General features: G+C 42.2%; 2 protein-coding genes across 3 annotated transcripts in view; one reads left to right on the forward strand and one right to left on the reverse strand.

Annotated features, from left to right (window-relative positions):
* Positions 1-14889, reverse strand: part of LOC135505805 (exostosin-like 3) — a 40847-nt gene extending 25958 nt beyond the window's left edge. For both annotated transcript variants that reach the window (XM_064924953.1, XM_064924952.1), the window contains exon 1: positions 14696-14889. The gene's annotated coding sequence lies outside the window, so the exon portion shown is untranslated. The remainder of the gene's footprint in view (positions 1-14695) is intronic.
* Positions 14890-17659: 2770 nt separating this feature from the next.
* Positions 17660-21866, forward strand: LOC135505807 (ribosomal oxygenase 1-like). The gene is made up of 15 exons (XM_064924957.1): positions 17660-17787; positions 18077-18208; positions 18446-18585; positions 18681-18780; positions 18867-18980; positions 19145-19251; positions 19441-19548; positions 19677-19711; positions 19824-20002; positions 20223-20327; positions 20565-20706; positions 20895-21015; positions 21096-21195; positions 21300-21386; positions 21555-21866. The coding sequence occupies exons 1-15, from the start codon at positions 17701-17703 to the stop codon at positions 21621-21623; spliced, it is 1626 nt and encodes a 541-aa protein (XP_064781029.1). The 5' UTR covers positions 17660-17700; the 3' UTR covers positions 21624-21866.
* The last annotated feature ends 33 nt before the right edge of the window (positions 21867-21899 follow it).

A 21899-nucleotide genomic window follows, 5' to 3' on the forward strand; every position in this document is an offset into this window, starting at 1 on the left:
ACCGGAAAATCGTAAAATACGTAATAGGACTTAAATAGACCGGGGCCATTGTCTCAACTAGATTTGGAAATGGCAGGAAGAGAGATTTTGTAGCTCGTCTGCGGTTGTCAGTGTGAGTAATGAAAAAGTTTATGCAACACCAATGGGAGAAAAAAAACTGCACAGACCTAAGGCCTGCCTGGCTGCAAAGTTATTTTTAATGTGAATTTGACAAAGAGCGAGACAGACAGTCAGTGAGAGAGAGATCCGGGGGCAGACAGAGGGAGAGATCACACAGCCTGTATTTTTAATAGGGCCCAGTGTACTGTGTGTGCACTCCTCCAGATGGGTACAGAGATCTCATTCTGACGCCTCGATTTTTCTGTTATTCTTTAGTTCTTGCATCTTTGTTGTAAAGTAGCCTATAGTTCCGCAACGCACAACTTATTATATAGGTCTTAAATGGAAAGGTCCACACATTTTGAATGTTATATTGTTTTTCTACATCTGAGTGATGTTCTATCGATTCCCTGGTTCATTTCATGTTTGAGTTAAGCCAAAATACAACATTTGTTCACAAAAAAATATTGTTCTCAGAGTTATTTAATTTGTAAATGAAAGGAATTAGTGGTTTTGGGTGGATTTTTATTTGAATTCACACAAAGCAGATGATGACATGGTTAAAGCTTTCTGACCATTGAGGACAGGGGGCCTCGGTATAACTCGAGGGGGCATCATTGTTGAGCAGATATATCCGCCAGTCATGAACAGCACGAGGGACTTAGGGATCCAGAATCAGAATACACAGACTTTTGCACCGAATGTCTGAGTTTGCTGTTTGCTGAGGCAGCAACTGGCACAGGCCTCTGGAGGTGCTCTGCTATTGAACAGATGATCCCAGCAGATGACACTGTCTTGCGTCCCAAATGGCACCCTACCCCTACATCGTGCATCACTTTTGACTGGGTTGTGAGCTACACAGGGAACAGGGTACCGTTTGGGACGCAGGCACTGTGTGAGCACTAAGCGAGTACGGGGTGAGAACGGTATCTGAGAAATGCTCCAACTGTGCCTGCGCATGTCTGATTTCCTAATAGGGTCCCTCCCTTTGTGCTTTAGTAAACTACCAACTGAAATCACTAACTTCACGGCAAGGGGAGTATTCTCTGAGGAGAAGAAGAAGAATGAGGAAGAGGAGGAAGGCAGCTTTGGAGCAAGGTGACAGGGCTGTGGGAGGGAGTGGAGAGCAGCAGCTGTTTCAACCATGGCTCATGCCTCATCTGCAGCCAGCTGACTGCCCTGAAGGCCTGTCTCTAGCTGAGTTACAGTGGACCCACAGAGAGGAAGAGAGACACAGAGAACCTTATTCTAGGACTCGTCATTAAAAGCAGATAACTCAGCACCAATAACTAACAATGAGCTGGATTGTGATCAGACCGTGTCTGTAGCTGTGCGCATACATTGGTAATTGGAATGCTCTCCACCACTGTGTGTGCAGTAATAGGTTGTGTGGCTCAGTTGGTAGAGCATGGTGCTTGCCACACCAGGGTTGCGGGTTCAATTCCCACGGGGGGGGCCAGTACGAAAAAGTATGTAAGTCGCTCTGGATAAGATTGTCTGCTAAATGACTAAAATGTTTATAAAAATGGTGCATACCGTGTGTTGCACTGACAGATGGGCCTGGGTGCCTCCAAGCCAGCTCTCCAAATATGAGAGACTTTAAAGAGCAGTTGTTTGAGTGTAGTCCTATTGACATGTGGACAAGAACAGAAGCAAAAGCCATGAGGCATCATTTAACATGTTGAGAAAGACTATGTCCAGCCAAGTAACTATTTAACAAAAAGAAATGTGCAGGCTAGCTACCTATTTTGATCAGGCTTTATTTACCTTGAACTCCCTCTGCAGAACAGGCTGCCCGCGTCTCCCCAACAACTGGGTTTCTCAATGAAAATCAGTGCGCACACAAAGTGTGGCCAGCTATTTCACTGTCAAGCTCCATCTTTGTTTGGCACGGTCTGTCTCGTGACAACCCCAAAAAATATATTGGGGTTTCGTTTTCGAGATAGAATCCTCATATGACCAAGTGAAGAACCTGGAGTGTGACCCCCGGGCCCGTCCGTCCGTGCCACACCGTTTAGTCGGCGCCGCACCACTACGTTGGCAAGACAACAAAAAACAAACAAGGAAGACAGTCATTTAATGTGAGCGGCTCAGCGTTGTCAGGATTTTGAAAGCCGTGCAGTATATGCCTGGTATTAGAAAAGTAGGTGACGCATGGTCCGTGTGACGCATTGTCAGAATGAGAATCTACCTTCACGGGGGAATTACAAACTAAATGGCTGTGAGTGATTGCCATTTGACCCTTTCGTTACCGCAATCCGCAATCAAATTACTTAGAAAGGCATCGTGGTACTCGTTAAATCCTATGTGCCAGCCTAATTTGGCTAGATAGAGGAGGGAGTGGGGTGCAATTAAGTTAGTAGCCACTAGACTAGCCTACGTGTCAAAGTCCGGTTCTGTACACGGACAGCGTTTATGGAGCAGCAGAGCAAACATCTATTGTTATGAATGAAATACAGCATCAAAAAGGTCTGCCAGCAATACATTACAAGCATGTGCGCGAGCGAGCGAGGTGAAACCGTAAATGCAGAAGCACTGACCAGAAAAACAGAGAGAGAACCTTTCAAGCCCATTTCCCTAAAATACTTATGACACGAACAAACTGAAAAACACCTCATTTTAAAGATCCTTGCTTTATTCCCAGCTAGCCTCGCAGGTAGCTACATTAAAATAATTTTGAATTATGGGAAACATCTGATCCAGATGGGGTAGTGGGGCCCCTCCTGATAACGGCTGTAAATCCACTGGGAGTAGATTCAAGGCCTGAGAATGACCAAGGGCTCCAATTGATATGCATTACTTCTCTTTCCTGGGTCTTTCCAATCACAGCCTTCTCTCACTTACTTATTCTCTGACCGGAAATCTTTTGCATAAATGTATTGGCTATAAAGCTCAACGCTAATTTTCTTATGTCATTGAATGCCCCCTAAAATGTACATTTCTACTCTTTAAAAAAATAATATTGACACTTTATGCTGCAGATCAAACAGGCCATAGGACTCTGACGCAGTTCTTGATGAGGATGGATTGGCGCCCATTTAATCATGAGCTGAGCTCGCTTTGGTATTTGAAGGGCAGGGCAACCTTAATTAGTCAACCGGGCTGTAATCAAGCATCGTCTCCAGCAACGCGAAGCCAGACATTACACCCCACAAGCACTTCGACGGCTTAGCGTCACAGCATTACAACAGGTCATTCAAGGGAAGTGAGAGAAATATGAGGGAAAAAAAACCAAGTTCCTTTTTGTATTCTCGGGTGGAGGCGGCTGGCTTCGGTGATTGATTCCATTTCAAATTCCCTGCGGCTGACGCTTTCTCTTGGAGTGTCAGACGCACGCACACGCACGCCTCTCCCTTTCTCTGGTCAGGACTGACATCCGCAGCGGTGCGAGTTGCAGCCATACGAGGCGAGGCGCTGCAGTGAAGTGCCCCAGGGCAGAGGGCACAACAGGAGACGCTGGCTGTCTGTGCTAATGGAGAAATGAAGTAGAGAGCAGCAGAGGAAGCAGCACAGGCCAGATCAGCTCCATCCATGGCACACAGACAGACAGCACTGCAGTCAGTCAGCAGGACCTTGTGCCAGCCAGAGAATGGAAACCAGTTTAACGCACAGACAGGATCTGTCAAGCAGCGCAATAACGAACAGGCAACCACACAGAAAAAAACAGGTGCTCTGAATGTTAAGGCCACAGCATATTAAGTCTACCTTCCAAACATTGTCAGTGTAATGACTCAAGCTTAGAACTGTAAAGTGCTATAGTTTCCTTTTGGGAAGGCGGAGTTTGTGCCAGAACTCTCCATTTCTATGTATGAACACAGAAAGTTGATCATGCAGCTGACCAAATTAAAGGGATACTTCAAGATTTTGGCAATGATGCCCTTTTTCTACTTCCACAGAGTCAGATAAACTTGTGGATACCATTTTTATGTCTCCTTGTCCAGTATGAAGGAAGTTCGAGGTAGTTTCGTGAGCCAATGCTAACTAGCGTTAGCCCGACTGGCAGTCTATGGGTATCCACTAGCAGATAGCGCACAGACTGGAGGTCTATGGGTAACGCTAGTTGGCAATTACACTAGCTAGCAACTTCCTTCAAACTGCATGCAGAGACAAAAATGGTATCCGTGCATCCATCCGACTCTGTGGAAGGAGATAAAGGCCCTCATTGTCAAAATCCCAAATATCCCTTTAAGCAAGACTAACAGAGGTTAGAAGCAACCCAATGGAAACAGCGGTGTAAAAAAAAAATCTGCCGAATTAGCCTAACACTTGCACACAGCAAGCCAATTCTAAATAAATAAATCCTACCTCTTGTAATCTGGCCATAGCAGCGGTGGCAGCCCTGGTTTCCTGGGCCTCCTGAGAGCCTCTCTCGCCCTATCCCAGCCTAGGCAGCTAGCTTAGCCCATCACAGATGGAGGTAAGCCCTGCCAACAGCTGCCAGCCCCAGCCCACCCCCTCTTCCTCCCCCCACCCCATTCTCCTAACTCTCTTGGATTGTGGGAGAGGAGCCAGGGTGATTAGCCCCTACCATGGGGGATTTACTTTATACCGCCACAATGGAGACGGCACCCAAATCTTAACAGTTAACGGAAACATTCACAAGGCAAAGACCCACATTTCACTTGTATGCATTTTGGACGTCAATGAAAGAGCAACAGTGAATATCTGGCGTTGGAGACTGCCATTGATCCATTCCAGTAACAAGTAAGCACCATTCCATCAGCAACTAGCCAAAAGCTTTCAAGAGCCCAGAAAACAGAGGGCCATGGCACTAGCAATTTGGTCTGAAAAGGACCCACATAGACCACGTCCTGTTCATTGACAGCCTATTCACAGGACGTTATGTTCTGCCACCACACTAACTGGGCTTCCGTTCAAATATTTACCCTTGGCCCGTGCTAGGCTAGCTATTTATTTTTAACTGCTTTCATCTTAACTACACATATGTTTACATTGTGTGGGGGTGGGATTGCCATCGGGATCCTCTGGGGGAGAGAAAAAAAAAGAGGGCAAACGGGGCTCTGGGAAAAAAATGTAGCTTGGGAGAGGATGGATTAGCTAAGTAATCCCGATAGTGAAGCGGGGCCAGGATTTAACATGCGTGTTCCTCTGCTATCCACCATCTCTGCCAAGAGCACATGAATTCTGCCACCTCCCTCCCTCCCTCTCACATACCAACATTCTATCACAGTGCAATTCCTTTACTCTCCATGCTGATTTAATCTGCCTCTGATCCCTTCATGTTCTCTACCTACACAGTGGACTACTCTGCATATTCTCTGAAACGCAATGAACTGAACTTCAGAAGTGGCGCCTGGCCCGTATAAATACCTTTCCCCCCCTGACAGAGAGCGAGAGAAAATAAAACAGATGTTGATGAGTCAGGCTTTAGAGCCCGCCCTGCAACACAAACATTCATCGACAAACACGGCCAAACGTCTGCACCCTCTCAGCGCTGTCGGGAGAAAGTCGAGCAGACACTGCAAAAGGCAACACCTCTAGCTTATTTGCTAATTTATTGTCATTAAGCTGGCACCAGTAGACATAGCTGGCACATAAAAAAAACATGAAGTAATTGCCCACGCACATAGACGCCTGAGCAATGGATCAAACGGAGCAGCTGCATCCATTCTCCCACAAGAGCTTCATGAAATGGGTTTCCATTGCCAAGTAGTCGTAGACAAGCCTAAGATCACCATGCGCAATGCCAAGTGTCGGCTGGAGTGGTGTAAAGCTCGCCACCATGGGACTCTGGAGCAGCGGAAACGCGTTCACTGGAGTGATGAAACACGCTTCACCATCTGGCTGTCCGACGGATGAATGTGGGTTTGGCAGATGCCAGGAGAACGCTACCTGCCTCAATGTATAGTGCCAACTGTAAAGTTTGGCGGAGGAGGAGGAATAATGGTCTGGGGCTGTTTTTCATGGTTTGGGCTAAGCCCCTTAGTTTCAGTGAAGGGAAATCTTAACACTACAGCATACAATGTCATTCTAGAAGATGCTGTGCTTCCAACATGGGTAAGACCCTTTCCTGTTTCAGTATGACAATGCCCCCAGTGCACAAAGGGAGGTCAATACAGAAATGGTTTGTCGAGATCAGTGTGGAAGAACTTGACTGGCCTGCACAGAGCCCTGACCTCAACCCCATCCAACACCTTTGGGATGAATTGGAACACCGATTGCGAGGCAGGCTTAAATCGCCCAAGATAAATGCTCGACCTCACTAATGCTTGTGGCTGAATGGAAGCAAGTCCCTGCAGTTATGTTCAAACATCGAGTGGAAAGCATTCCCAGAAGAGTGAAGCCTGTTATTGCAGCAAAGTGGGGGACCAACTCCATATTAATGCCCATGATTTTGGAATGAGATGTTCAACGAGCAGCTGTCATATACTTTTGTATTGCATTTTTTTTTTGAGGTGGAATGAAAAACACTTTTTTTCACACAAATTGTGCTCTGATGGACTAACTGATACTCTAAATCATGATTCCTTAATATGAAAATGTATATTATTTAATCATGTTATTCGTGTTTTACACGATAACCACTAAAAAGCAACTATATCCTCTATAAATACGCAAGTAAATATGAAACACTTGTTCAGTTACCTTAGGTACAACTTAAAGTATGCTGGCAATGGATAAGAATGCAGAAGTGTTTTGGGCTGAAGCACCACAAGCACACTAATAAACAAGGCGGCTGAATTAATGAAACTGTCTCAAGGTCAATCTGAAACTTTCCACAAGCTCAAACTCCTGTAACACGCAGTTCATAATGTCACCACTTTGTATTGAGTAGATTCACTACATCGCTTTACAACAGTCAAAGGTCATGTGAAGAAATCATTTTCTCCATCTCTGGCTTGTTATCCCATAATGTACTAGCACACGCCAGCTGTTCATTACGCAAAATGTTTCCTTACTGAAATCAATGTAAACTACACTGTTGTCGAATTCAAAATCTGTTGGCTATATATTTCAACTGTAAATGGCATGCGCTGGTGACTGAAAACGTCAATGCAGGAAAACGCTTCCCGCACTGGTTTTAGTCACGCGCTCTAATTTAGCTAGCTAACAATATTCTCATCATGAATGAAGCACATGGCCTGAATGATAGATCGTCAACTCAGGGTTTCCCGAACTCGGTTTGTTTATTCACTTCTTGATCAGTCTTGGTCAAAGAGCCCTGAGTAAAGTAGGTGCAGCCACATAGGGCTGGGTGATATGGCCAAAATATCACATCACATGGTATTTGATGGTATTTTATCTTTTTGAATAATTAAAAATTCTTCATTTGCTTTATGAGTAGTGCGTGACCCTAGAGTGGCAACACATACATTCTCAGTGATTTCAATGGGTCTTTCTCCATTATGATGGTTTTCTACTGTTCAATTAAACTTCCACATAAAATTATTTTCAGCATTGTCCTGCACTCATTTACACACTGCCAAGTAGGTTTGCACGATATGGGCCTTATTTTTAACCAAATGTTGCAATTGCGATTTGAAGATTAAGAGCTAAACACTTCGGTGAACTGTTGGAATCAGTGGGCACTTTGAAGTGTTGTTTGACATGACAACAAATGAAAATGCCAGGAGGAGTTATTGTGACAGGAACCAAAGTGCTAATAAGTGTTTCCTAGGGGACCCTAGAATCTTTGGCTACATAAAATTCTCTTTTAAATTGTTTTACAATTAATTTTTATTTTTTTACCTTTAGTTAACTAGGCAAGTAATTTAAGAACAAATTCTTATTTACAAAAGGCCTCCTGCAGGGACAGGGGCTGGGATATTGAAAAAAATATATATAACACATCAGAACGCTACATAAAGAGAGACCTAAGACGACAACACAGCATGGCAGCAACACCACATGGCAGCAAAAAAACATGGCAGCAGAATAAAATATGGTACAAACATTATTGGGCACAGACAACAGCACAAGGGGGAAAAGGTAGAGACAACAATACATCACACGAAGCAGCCACAACTGTCAGTAAGAGTGTCCATGATTGAGTCTTTGAATGAAGAGATGGAGATAAAACGGTCCATTTTTTGCACCTCTTTCGCTAGCTGCAGCGAACTGAAATGAGGAGCGACCCAGGAATGTGTGTGCTTTGGGGAGCTTTAACAGAATGTGACTGCTGGGAGAACGGTGTTGTATGTGGAGGATGAGGGCTGCAGTAGGTATCTCAGATAGGGGGGAGTGAGGCTAAGAGGGTTTTAGAAATAAGCATCAATCTTGCGATGGGTATACAGGGATGACCAGTTTACAGAGGAGTATAGAGTGCAGTGATGAGTCCTATAAAGAGCATTGGTGGCAAATCTGATGGCCGAATGGTAAAGAACATCTAGCCGCTCGAGAGCACCCTTATCTGCCGATCTATGAAATTAAGTTTCCGTAGTCTAGCATGGGTAGGTTGTTCAGCTGAATCAGGGTTAGTTTGGCAGCTGGGGTGAAAGAGGAGCGATTACGATGGATGAAAACAAGTCTAGAGTTAACCTTAGACAGCAGCTTTGATATGTGCTGAGAGAAGGACAGTGTACCATATAGCCATACTCACAAGTACTTCCATGAGGTGACTACCTCAAGCTCTAAAATCTCATAGGTAGTAATCATAGCGGTGAGGTGAGCGGCATTCTTCTTACCAAACCACATGACCTTTGTTTTGGAGGTGTTCAGAGCAAGGTTAAGGTTAGAGAAAGCTAGTTGGACACTAAGAAAGCTTTGTTGTAGAGCGTTTAACATAAAATCCGAGGAGGGGCCAGCTGAGAATAGGACTATCATCTGCATATAAATGGATGAGAGCTTCCTACTAATTGATCTACGTTTTTGATGTACAGTGGGGCAAAAAAGTATTTAGTCAACCACCAATTGCGCAAGTTCTCCCACTTAAAAAGATGAGAGAGGCCTGTAATTTTCATAGGTACACTTCAACTATGACAGACAAAATGAGAAAAAAATCCAGAAAATCACATTGTAGGATTTTAATGAATGTATTAGCAAATTATGGTGGAAAATAAGTATTTGGTCACCTACAAACAAGCAAGATTTCTGGCTCTCACAGACCTGTAACTTTTTTAAGAGGCTCCTCTGTCCTCCACTCGTTACCTGTATTAATGGCACCTGTTTGAACTGGTTATCAGTATAAAAAACACCTGTCCACAACCTCAAACAGTCACATTCCAAACTCCACTATGGCCAAGACCAAAGAGCTGTCAAACGACACCAGAAACAAAATTGTAGACCTGCACCAGGCTGGGAAGACTGAATCTGCAATAAGTAAGCAGCTTGGTTTGAAGAAATCAACTGTGGGAGCAATTATTATGAAATGGAAGACATACAAGACCACTGATAATCTCCCTCGATCTGGGGCTCCACGCAAGATCTAAACCCGTGGGGTCAAAATGATCACAAGAACGGTGAGCAAAAATCCTAGAACCGCACGGGGGGACCTAGTGAATGACCTGCAGAGAGCTGGGACCAAAGTAACAAAGCCTACCATCAGTAACACACTACGCCACCAGGGACTCAAATCCAGCAGTGCCAGACGTGTCCCCCTGCTTAAGCCAGTACATGTAAAAGCCCGTCTGAAGTTTGCTAGAGAGCATTTGGATGATCCAGACGAAGATTGGGAGAATGTCACATGGTCAGATGAAACCAAAATATAACTTTTTGGCAAAAACTCAACTCGTCGTGTTTGGAGGACAAAGAATGCTGAGTTGCATCCAAAGAACACCATACCTACTGTGAAGCATGGGGCTGTTTCTCTGCAAAGGGACCAGGACGATTGATCCGTGTAAAGGAAAGAATGAATGGGGCCACGTATCGTGAGATTTTGAGTGAAAACCTCCTTCCATCAGCAAGGGCATTGAAGATGAAACGTGGCTGGGTCTATCAGCATGACAATGATCCCAAACACACCGCCCGGGCAACGAAGAAGTGGCTTCGTAAGAAGCATTTCAAGATCCTGGAGTAGCCTAGCCAGTCTCCAGATCTCAACCCCATAGAAAATCTTTGGAGGGAGTTGAAAGTCTGTGTTGCTCAGCAACAGCCCCAAAACATCACAACATCTAGTGGAGATCTGCATGGAGGAATGGGCCAAAATACCAGCAACAGTGTGTGAAAACCTTGACTCACAGAAAACGTTTGACCTCTGTCATTGCCAACAAAGGGTATATAACAAAGTATTGAGATAAACTTTTGTTATTGACCAAATACTTATTTTCCACCATAATTTGCAAATAAATTCATTAAAAATCCTACAATGTGATTTTCTGGATTTTTTTCCCTCATTTTGTCTGTCATAGTTGAAGTGTACCTATGATGAAAATTACAGGCCTCTCATCTTTTTAAGTGGGAGAACTTGCACAATTGGTGGCTGACTAAATACTTTTTTGCCGCACTGTAAATTGAGAAGAGCGTGGGACCTAGGATCGAGCCTTGGGGTACTCATTTGGTGACAGGTATTGGCTGAGACAGCAGATGTTCTGACTTTATACACTGCACTCTTTGAGGTAGTTAGCAAACCAGGTCAAAGACCCCTCAGAGATACCAATTCTCATTCGCCAGACCACAAGAATGGAGTAGTCTACCATATCAAAAACTTTGGCCAAGTGAATAAAAATAGCAGCACAACATTGCTTAGAATCAAGGGCAATGGTGACATCATTTATGAACTTTAAGGCTGCAGTGACATCCATAACCTGAGCGGAAACCAGATTGCGTACCCGAGAGAATACTATAGACTTCAAGAAAGCCAGTTGATTATTGACAAGTTTTTCCAACACTTTTGATAAACAGGGCAAATAGAATTTGGCCTATAACAGTTAGGATCAGCTTGATCTCCCCCTTAAAATAAAGGACGCACTGCAGCTGCCTTCATAGCAATGGGAACTTCCCCAGAGAGGAGAGACAGGTTAAAAAGGTCAGAGATAGAGTTGGCGATGATAGGGGCAGCAACCTTAACTTTTTATGGCTGCATGGGCAGTATTGAGTAGCTTGGATGAAAAGGTGCCCATAACAAACAGCCTGCTCCCCAGTCATAGTTGCTAATATTTGTATATTATTATTAGTATTTAATAGAAAACACTCAGAAGTTTCTAAAACTGTTTGAATGATGTCTGTGAGTATAACATAACTCATATTGGCAGGCAAAATCCTGAGTTGAAATCAAAACAGGAAGTCAGAAATCTGAGCTTGTATGTATTCACCAGAGTCCCCAATGAAATCCCCTTGAGATATGAATTATGTTGCACTGCCTAGAGGTTCCACTAGATGTCAACCATCAACAGAAATTATAATGAGGCTTCTATGTTGTTGTGGGAGTGAATGAGAGCAGAATATATCAGCTGTCCATCAAGCAGCCATTTTGGGATCCCACTTTTTCCTCATGGTAGTCACTTGCGTTCCATTGCTCACGAAGACAAGAAGGAGTACTCCAGTTGGAACTTTATTGAAACAATATGTTAAAAACATCCTAATGATTGATTCTGTACTTAGTTTAAATGTTTCTTTGACCGGTAATATCACTCTTTGAAGTTTTTGTCCGATATAACGCTGACCAGAATTAGCGTTTGGATATGTATACCACCACGTTTGACGCCATCTTTGCGGCTGTGGTGTTCTTAAATTGAGCGCCGTCTCAGATTATTGCATGCATTTATTTTTCCGTAAAGCTTTTTTGAAATCTGACACGAGGTTGCATTAAGGAGAGGTATATCTATAATTCCATGTGTATAACTATATTATCATCTACATTTATAAAACATCAGTCTCAACGTCAACAGTGGAGAGGCGACTCCGGGATGCTGGCCTTCTAGGCAGAGATGCAAAGAAAAAGCCATATTGCAGACTGGCCAATAAAAATAAAAGATTAGGATGGGCAGAGGAACTCTGCCTAGATGCCAGCATCCCTGAGTCGCCTCTTCACTGTTGACATTGAGACTGGTGTTATGCGGGTACTATTTTATTAAGCTGACCGTTGAGGAATTGTGAGGCATCTGTTTCTCAAACTCGACACTCTTCTTGTCCTCTTGCTCAGTTGTGCACCGGGGCCTCCCACTCCTCTTTCTATTCTGGTTAGAGACAGTTTGCGCTGTTCTATGAAGGGAGGAATACACAGCGTAGTACGAGATCTTCAGTTTCTTGGCAATTTCTCACATGGAATAGCCTTCATTTCTCAGAACAAGAATAGATTGACGAGTTTCTGAAGAAAGTAATTTATTTCTGGCCATTTTGAGCCTGTAATCAAACCCACAAACGAGGATGCTCCAGATACTCAAGGCCAGTTTATTCACTTCTTTATCAGAACGACAGTTTTCAGCTGTGCTAACATAATTGTAAAATGATTGTCTAATGATCAATTAGTCTTCTAACACAACGTGCCATTGGAACACAGGAGTGATGGTTGCTGATAATGGGACTCTATACACCTATGTAGATATTCCATGAAAAAATAATCAGTTTCTAGCTGCAACAGTCATTTACAAGATTAACAATGTTTACACTGTATTTCTGATCAATTTGATGTTATTTTAATGGACAATAAAGGAGCTTTTCTTACAAAAATAAGGACATTAGTATGCATGTATGTATATATCTACACACACACAACCTATATACACATACTCTACCGGTCATAAGTTTTAGAACACCTACTCATTCAAGGGTTTTTCTTTATTTTTACTATTTTCTACATTAGTGAATAATAGTGAAGACATCAAAACCATGAAATAACACATATGGAATCATAGTAACCAAAAAAAGTGTTTAACAAATCAAAATGTTTTATATTTGATATTCTTCGAATAGCCACCCTTTGCATTGATGACAGCTTTGCACACTCTGGCTCTGTCGCATACTGGGTAAGTACATATTCAATGGTAGGCTGTGAAAACGTCTGAATACTTTCTGAAGGCTCTGTGTGTGTGTGTGTGTGTGTGTGTGTGTATTACACACACACACAGTGCCTTCGGAAAGTATTCAAACCCCTTGACGTTTTCCACATTTCCACAGCCTACCATTGAATATGTACTTACCCAGTATGCGACAGAGCACACACACACACACACACACCATTTAGCAGACACTTTTATCTAAAAGATACTTAGTCATTTGAGCATACATTTTAAGTATGGGTGGTCCCGGGACTCCAACCCACTATCCTTTTAGCGCGATGCTCTAAAAACTGAGCAACAGAGGACCACAAAACATTTGGTTTTTAGTGACAGGATTTGGGCATGCACTTTGAAGCGTCCTGCCATAGGCCCTTACCACTCCCATTGTTTCAATAGCGGCGATGCCAAGGCTAGCTGTGGGGTAAGTAAATAAAGGCAACTAAGCTATATTCTCTATCATTTTCTCTTAGGATCAATGGATGAAACACTGTCAATAAAATGAAGTATATATACATTTTATGTACCACCCCTTATACAGAATATACAAATTAAGTGTAATTTTGCTCAAATAACGGTCTCTTTTGGTTATTTTACTGCAGAGGATATTATTTACATGTCTAATGATGTTTTGCTATGATTGTTTCTTTTTCCAATAGTTTCTTATTGGAGTCAAAATGACCCTACTTGGTAACCCATGCATGTAAAATATCAATATAGCTAACATATGAAATCCAATAAACTATCATGATAATTAAGGAAAACTGAGGTTTGCAATTACCTCTATTTAGTACCACTATTACTAAGTAGTAGCTTTTCTGGGGACCTCTACTGAGGCTTATAGTAACAGAACAACATAATAACATCCTTGTCCCAAGTCCTTGTTGTTGGTGTGGTGTCACCCTTCTTCATACCATGATTCACTCCATGCCAATGGCACTGAATTGGCTAAGTATTGTGGCAAGCCAACTTCATTGCAGCATGCAAATCAAATGGGAAAAAGACTAGCTAGTTACATTGACTAGGTAACCAGCTAGCTTACTAGTTAGCTGCAATAAACAACATTTTGCTTGCCTGTAACACTGACACCAAGTACTGTTTAGTCACCTTAATCATGTAATGTCTATACACTATATGGGATCCCGAGTGGCGCAGCGGTCTAAGTCTAAGGTCTAACTGCATCTCAGTGCTTGAAGCGTCACTCGACACCTTGGTTCGAATCCAGGCTGTATCACAACCGGCCGTGATTGGGAGTCCCATAAGGACAGAGCACAATTGGCCCAGCGTCGTCCGGGTTTGGCCGGTGTAGGCCGTCATTGTACATATGAGTTTGTTCTTAACTAACTTGCCTAGTCAAATAAAACGAAATAAAATAATTATCGCTAGCTAGCTAATGACTGTGTTTGTCGTGTCCGTCAGAGGGGAGAGATCAAAGCAAACACGCTCTCGATGGGACTAAGAACGACCGACACACAAACACAACGCTGGTTTTTAATAGCATAATACTCGAGGCGACATGGCTAAGTTCATCACTGAATAGTTTAGAGTAATATACGTCTCGGCACAACAAGATAAGGGGATTGGAGAAAAGGCAAAAAAGGGGGACCATGTCTCATCTGACCAATAAACCAGCTATCCACAACAGGCATGTACTTGCTAGCAGACGAATGTTAGTTTAGCTAGGTAGTTAGCTTGCTACTCACCCGGTATGAAGCTCCGAAATGTCTCCAAATAAAAACCTTCAAAAGGCTTCAAAATATATGTCACGTTATGCAAGGTGATAACAAAATGGCATGCTCGGTGTTTAATGTAACCATGTACGCGTAGCTAGCTAGATCTAGATCCCCCTGTGTGCACGATCAATTTTACATTGAGCTGCATTGTTGGAGAAGGCTAGGCAAGCATACTGAAGCATTCTGGGACTGGGAGTTGCTGAACCTTGGACAAACTGTAGCGGTGAAGTGCTACACCTTGTGGCCATAAACGTTGTGGTTGTACTGTTATACGGACTGTGCTTACAAGATGTACTGTGCAAGCTAAATAAAACAATACATCCATAAACTGTCGATTTCATAATTTAAACAGATACATTATGTAACCTAAGGGGTATGTAGCAGGGGCATATTAAGCACGACAGCCTCTGACAAAAGGTATTGACTAGTCTTTACCGATGGCACAGGGCGGGAGGTACTGTTAAAAACCCTCCAAACCCTGCCCATAAAAGCACATCTATCATGTTACAAAGTGAGAGGTATTAAAACTGCTCTGCTTGTAGACCATGCATACCTCTTTTGAGCAAAGGAAAATCATACATGAAGTTGATTTACTTATTTTCCATGCTTCTTCATATGTAATTAAATCTAGAGCAGCATTAATAAAGTAAGCACTATGTAAAGGCTTTAAAAGTAGCCTACACCGTACAAACACAGATTAAAGGGTGTTAGTTGTCATAACCTTTGGTACAAACCAACGATGTGTACAAACTCTGGATGACAATTTATAATTTGACACGTTAATTCTGTATTGAAGCCACCGCGCAGCCATCTTGGTATTCCTCCTCAAGTGTAAAACGTATTTCGGAAGCTATACAAATGCATTTATTAATTTCTAATTTGACAGGTTTATTCTATTACAGATACCTTAATGCATACTTAATACATACATAATTAATTACATACATAATTATGGCATGTGAGCTAGACATAAACGATTACAAATTAAAACATTTAAAAAACTTTTTTTAGAGCGCTAATATTGCTGTCCTCACAACTTAAATACATGTAATTTTGTCCTTGAAACATTCAATTGAAAAACTGTCTAATTCCATTCATTTCTATGGACTGCTCCTTCCAGGGAGGGGCAAGATGACCAATACATAGCCCAGGGTTTACATACATCGTTGGTAAAAGCACTCGGAGTATGACAAAAGAGATTGCTGCATCTAACAGCCTGCACAGTAGAGGGCGATACAGTTCTTTATCTAGCTTGTAGTTAGCTGATATACAAATAAAAATCCCTAATAATAATAATAATAATTATTATTATTATTATTATTTTTACATTTGTTTATTCATAATACAAAACAACTTACATCGCTACACCAAACATGTCTAACAAAAACAAAACACAGTTCTAAACAAGAAAATACTAAATACATACAAAACATTTAAAATATAAAAATTATTTTAAAAAAAAATATTTTAAAAAAGAACAACAAGTCTAGTGCAATTGCATTCACTCAGAAGAAATCTCATTATAATGATTCAGGAAGATTTTTCTTATTCACGAGGTATAATGTCTCAACCAGATCATTAAATTCAATCAAAAATATTTGTAATTTTGTTATAGAATCCTGGAATTTTTGTTTGTGTTTAAAGTATTTGGCAAAAAATGTAATAATTCACAATAATTTCAATCGTCTTGTTATCATTGCAAAAGTAACATATTATATCCTTCATGTTAAAAACTTTGATAGTGTTCAAAAGGTAAATAAGTATTCTGTTAGGTTTTCCCAGTTTATGTGTTGGTGGGCTAGGGTCAGTCTGTTATATCTGGAGTATTTATCCTGTCTTATCCGGTGTCCTGTGTGAATTTAAGTGTGCTCTCTCTAATTCTCTCTCATTTTCTCTCTTTCTCTCTTTCTTTCTTTCTTTCTTTCTTTCTTTCTTTCTTTCTTTCTTTCTTTCTTTCTTTCTTTCTTTCTTTCTTTCTTTCTTTCTCTCGGAGGACCTGAGCCCTAGGACCATGCCTCAGGACTACCTGACCTGATGACGCCTTGCTGTCCCCAGTCCATCTGGTCGTGCTGCTGCTCTAGGTTTAACTGTTCTGTCTGCGGCTATGGAATCCTGACCTGTTCACCAGATGTGCTACCTGTCTCAGACACACTGTTTTCAACTCTCTAGAGACAGCAGGAGCGGTAGAGATACTCTGAATGATTGGCTATGAAAAGCCAACTGACATGTACTCCTGAGGTGCTGACCTGTTGCACCCTCGACAACTACTATGATTATTATTATTTGACCCTGCTGGTCATCTATGAACATTTGAACATCTTGGCCATGTTCTGTTATAATCTCCACCCGGCACAGCCAGAAGAGGACTGGCCACCCCTCATAGCCTGGTTCCTCTCTAGGTTTCTTCCTAGGTTTTGGCCTTTCTAGGGAGTTTTTCCTAGCCACCGTGCTTCTACACCTGCATTGCTTGCTGTTTGGGGTTTTAGGCTGGTTTTCTGTACAGCATTTTGTGACATCAGTTGATGTAAGAAGGGCTTTATAAATACATTTGATTGATTATCACAGATTTACATTCATAGAACAAGTGAGTCAGATTTTCACCATCTTCTTTGCAGAAAATGCAGACATCATCAATAGCCACAAATTTGGACGACATAGAATCTTGTGTAGAATTTTAAAGTGCACTTCCTTAAATTTGTAATTATTAAAAATATTCTTGATTTGATTAATTTTAGGAGTGGCATTCATATGTTGTCTAAGTGTTTTTTTGACAGATGTATTCCTAAATATTTAACACAGTCGTTTACAGGAATCTTTTCTGTCTTTATCACCAGAGTCATATAAACATAAGATTTCACGTGTAGAAACGTTACATTTTAATCCAGATGCAATAGTGAATGTAGCGATAAAATACCAGTAAGAATATCCGTTGTCGCACTATTGATGACGTCACGAATAAGAAAATATTTGACAACATGGACAAGAAACATGTGTCAGCTTTTGAATTGTACCAAAATGCGCCATTAGCATCGACTCCTGAAGTTAAAACATCATCTGTGAAGGTACTTTGGGTTAAGTTATTACTACGGGTGTTTCCTCGCTTCCAATTTCAGATAGGCTATGTTTTTTATTACAGTGTCCTATTTTGCCGGCAAACGTCAACTGTGTTGACAAATCAACTGAAGTAGCTAGCAAATTTATGTAATTTGAAGTTGGCTTCTTCCATAATGTGTATATAAGTAAGGAACATCTGTTTAATATACTATTGTAATATGCATCTGAGAAATTAACTGTTGATTGCCTAATACCATTTCATGCCTGACTGCCTCTGCCTACTGGATGCTTTTGTAGATTACAGCAAAGAAGAGGAAGGAAAATGGTATCCAGACCCCCAAATCCATCAAAAAGACCAAAAGGAAACAGATGGGCAAGCAGGTCATAAAAGCGGCACAGAGAGAGGAGAGGGTGGAGAGACTGGCAGAGGTTAGTTTGGGGCATCAGCATATAGCCTATGTAATTGTTTGACTGTGGTTCCCTGGGTTTTTCAGTCATTGTATGTGTTTGAGATAAACTACATTCTATTCAGACCGAGCAGAATCGCTGCTCTACAATCACTTTGCATTCCAAATAGCTCAACTGATTGTGATCAATATAAGCTATTCTGTGCCTCGCTGGTCAAACTGAACCCCTTAAACATGCTGATTGTCTGGTTGCATGCAGGAGGTACAGTGTGGAGAGATTAGCGGAGTGGCACTAGATGCTCTGCTGAGTGACCTGGCTAAAGTCAGCAACAGCAGGGTGAGAGCCAGCAAACTTTTCCAGTGGCTCATCCACCCAATTCCCTCCAAGAGTTTCTTCAGGTAATGATGTCAGTGTAGCTTTTCACAGTACAGTATTGTAGTCGATTGCACAGGAAGATATCCTTTGTTAACTATTGACCTCCTTGATCTTATAGAGATGCATGGGAAAAGAAGCCAGTTTTGATCAAACGTCAGAATCCAGACTATTATACGGGACTGTTCTCCACAGCAGAGTTTGATCGCATTTTAAGACTGGTAAGGTGTCACGACTAGCTACACATCTTCTGTGTTTAGTGTCATTTTTGTTGCTCAAATAAGGTTTTTCCTATTGATATTTTCAGGATGACGTTCAGTATGGGGTGAACCTGGATGTCACCAGCTACAGAAACGGCAAAAGAGAGACACACAATCCTCCAGGGAGGGCTCTCCCATTCACTGTATGGGACTTCTATGAGGTAAAAAGCCAAGTGAAAGTCTACTGATTGTCAAGTTTCATTTACAAAGTGTGAGCAAGTGTTGGTTAGATCATACCAATGGCCGTGTGACATGTTTTAGTTAGAAGTCCTTAGTACTTCAACATAATATTGAAACCCAACCTGTTGTTTTCCATGTTGTCCAGAGTGGTTGCTCGTTGCGTATGCTTAACCCCCAGGCCTTCTCCTCCACTGTGTGGAATGTGCTGTCCATCCTCCAGGAGCACTTTGGCAGCATGGCAGGAGCCAACATGTGAGTCACCCTCTCTGACAATCTATCTGACCAGTGAGATGCTCTCACACAACATTGAAAGTTAGTGAACATGTATGGGACAGTGAACATAATCTCCTCCTGGGAGGACAAACTATTCTGTTGTATTCTTACCGCATGCTGATGCACTTCCTCATGACATTTCAGTAAAAATGTATTTTGCGTCCCCAGGTATTTGACACCTCCAGGAACACAGGGCTTTGCTCCACATTACGATGATATTGAGGCCTTTGTGGTTCAGCTGGAAGGGAAGAAGCACTGGAGAGTTTACAATCCCAGGTGACTAGTTTCTCAGTACAATTCCCAAAAAGGTGATCATCAACCCATTTTGAACTTGATTCATGTCAGTAAACTCTGCTGAGAAACAAATACATTTTGCGGGATGTGTGTTTCCTGTCACGTTTCAGGTCAGAAAATGAGGTCTTGCCTGTCGTTTCCAGTCGTAAGTAATCTTTTGTCCACTGTTGTGCCTATGAATAGACAATAAGCATGACAGATCACTCCCCTGTACCTCAGGCTCAGACCTTACAGATGGCTTGGTATTCCTCCTCCAGCTAACTTTAGCCACTCAGAGATCGGGAAGCCCATCCTGGAGGCAGTCCTGGAGGCTGGGGACCTCCTCTACTTCCCCCGAGGGTTCATCCACCAGGGGGACTGCCTGTCGGATGCTCACTCCCTCCACATCACTGTCTCATCTTACCAGAGGAACAGTTGGGGAAACTTACTGGCAAAGGTTTGTTATTAACCTGCTTAATCCTATGAATTCCTTGGTATGGGACATTGTCCAGTTCTTTGTCGAATTTTGTATCATTAAATACATTTACACTTTTGAGTAAGAAAACAACTGAAAATATTGCAGGATATACAATATGGCATGTCCATACAAAAAAATGCATTTACTTGTAAGTATAGGCTTGTATTGTGTATGATGTAGAACATGATCTCTTTGACAGGTGGTACCAGCAGCCCTAGAGATGGCCATGGAGGAGGATGTGGACTTCAGAGGAGGCCTGCCTGTGGATTACCTGACATACATGGGGGTGCAGAATTCAGACAAGGTACTTCAGATGCCACCATTTCTGTGCCTGGTTTCCAATGTACAATCAATCTTGACGCACCCACCCTCAGCAGGGGTGGGTTTAGAAGGGTGACACGTTTGAAGATAGAAATGCTACAGAGCTGACGCCTATGCTCCATTGCAAAGAACATTTGTTCTGCAAAATCTATATTTCTACCGGAACATACTGTAACGTTGCACCCTCGTAACGGCCCTCAATCTACCTGTGCACGTATAGGAGGATCCACGCAGGGCCAAGTTCCTATCCAGAATAGAGGGTCTGATGAAGAAGCTATCAACCTTTGCCCCTGTGGATGCTGCTGTGGATCAGAAAGCTAGGGGCTATCTCCATGACTGTCTCCCCCCAATGCTCACCGCAGGTACCACAAGGTTTTACTTGAAAGTGTGATAGGTGGTTGTTTTTACCTTCAGTTGAAACCACTTATTGTAAGTCACTGTGTATAATAGTTGCTAAATGACTCAATGTAAATATTGACTCTAAAATGTCACATTTTAAAGTGACTAATGTGACTCCGCCAGTTGAAATGATTCTGATGATTATCCACAGAGGAAAGGGCCAGCAGTGTCCAGGGAGCTCCTTCCAGGTGGGAGAATGGAGAGCCGGTAGACATGGGTGTGGCCATCAGAGGCCAGATCAGAGTCAGACTCGTCCGTTCTGGAATCGCCAGGTAGCTCTCAGCATTAAGCATTAAACACTTCCACTTGACATTTCCAGAAAAGACCATGACTTTCCTTTGTGCCCCTGCAGGTTATGCAGTGATGGAGAAGCAGTTTGGCTTTACTACACTGCCGACAACTCCAGAGTCTACCACAAGGAGGAGCCCAAGAGTGTTGAAATAAAAGCAGAGGTATGAATGTTTGGGTCTCTGTAATTGCCTTGCTAATAGAGCAGTGACGTGTGCCTGTCTGATATGGTGCACTGCAGTGATGACCTTTGATGCAACTCTTTCAGCACACAGATGCCATGGAGTTTCTGATCCATGCATATCCAAAGTTTGTGACAGTGGGCAGCTTGCCATGCAAGTTGGCTGAGGACAAGGTGTGTTTCCTCAACATGTTATGCAACATTGCTAAAACATGTATGCTTTCTTCTGCATAAAGTCTAACCACATATGCATCTCTGTAGTGCATGGTCAAGCCTTGATGATATACAGTGTTGGTCTCTGCACTGCAGTTTTCTTAAAGATGTAATTCCCTGCTCTTCCAGGTGTCCTTGGCTGAGCTGCTGTTTAAGAGAGGGCTTATTCACACTGCAGAACCTCTGCAGCAATCCTGAAGAGTTTAAAAATAAATGTCTGCCATGCCAGCATCATTCACTTCACTATTATGTGTAGGTAGAATTGTTCAGATTTGTAGGACAGCGGTCATTAACTCAGTAGTCCATCAGCATTGCCCTCTACAACAAATTAATCTAGACTCTTCAAAAACTGTTAGTAATAGAGCTGAAATAGCTATTTTACAATGTTACCCTTGTTCAGTAAGTATTGAATTAAACTTACTTGCATATTGGTGTAAAACACTCCTTGTTTGCGTTGCTAATGTCCAACTTTGT

The sequence above is a fragment of the Oncorhynchus masou genome, chromosome 19, assembly GCF_036934945.1.
Source record: "Oncorhynchus masou masou isolate Uvic2021 chromosome 19, UVic_Omas_1.1, whole genome shotgun sequence".
Classification (NCBI taxonomy): Eukaryota; Metazoa; Chordata; class Actinopteri; order Salmoniformes; family Salmonidae; genus Oncorhynchus; species Oncorhynchus masou.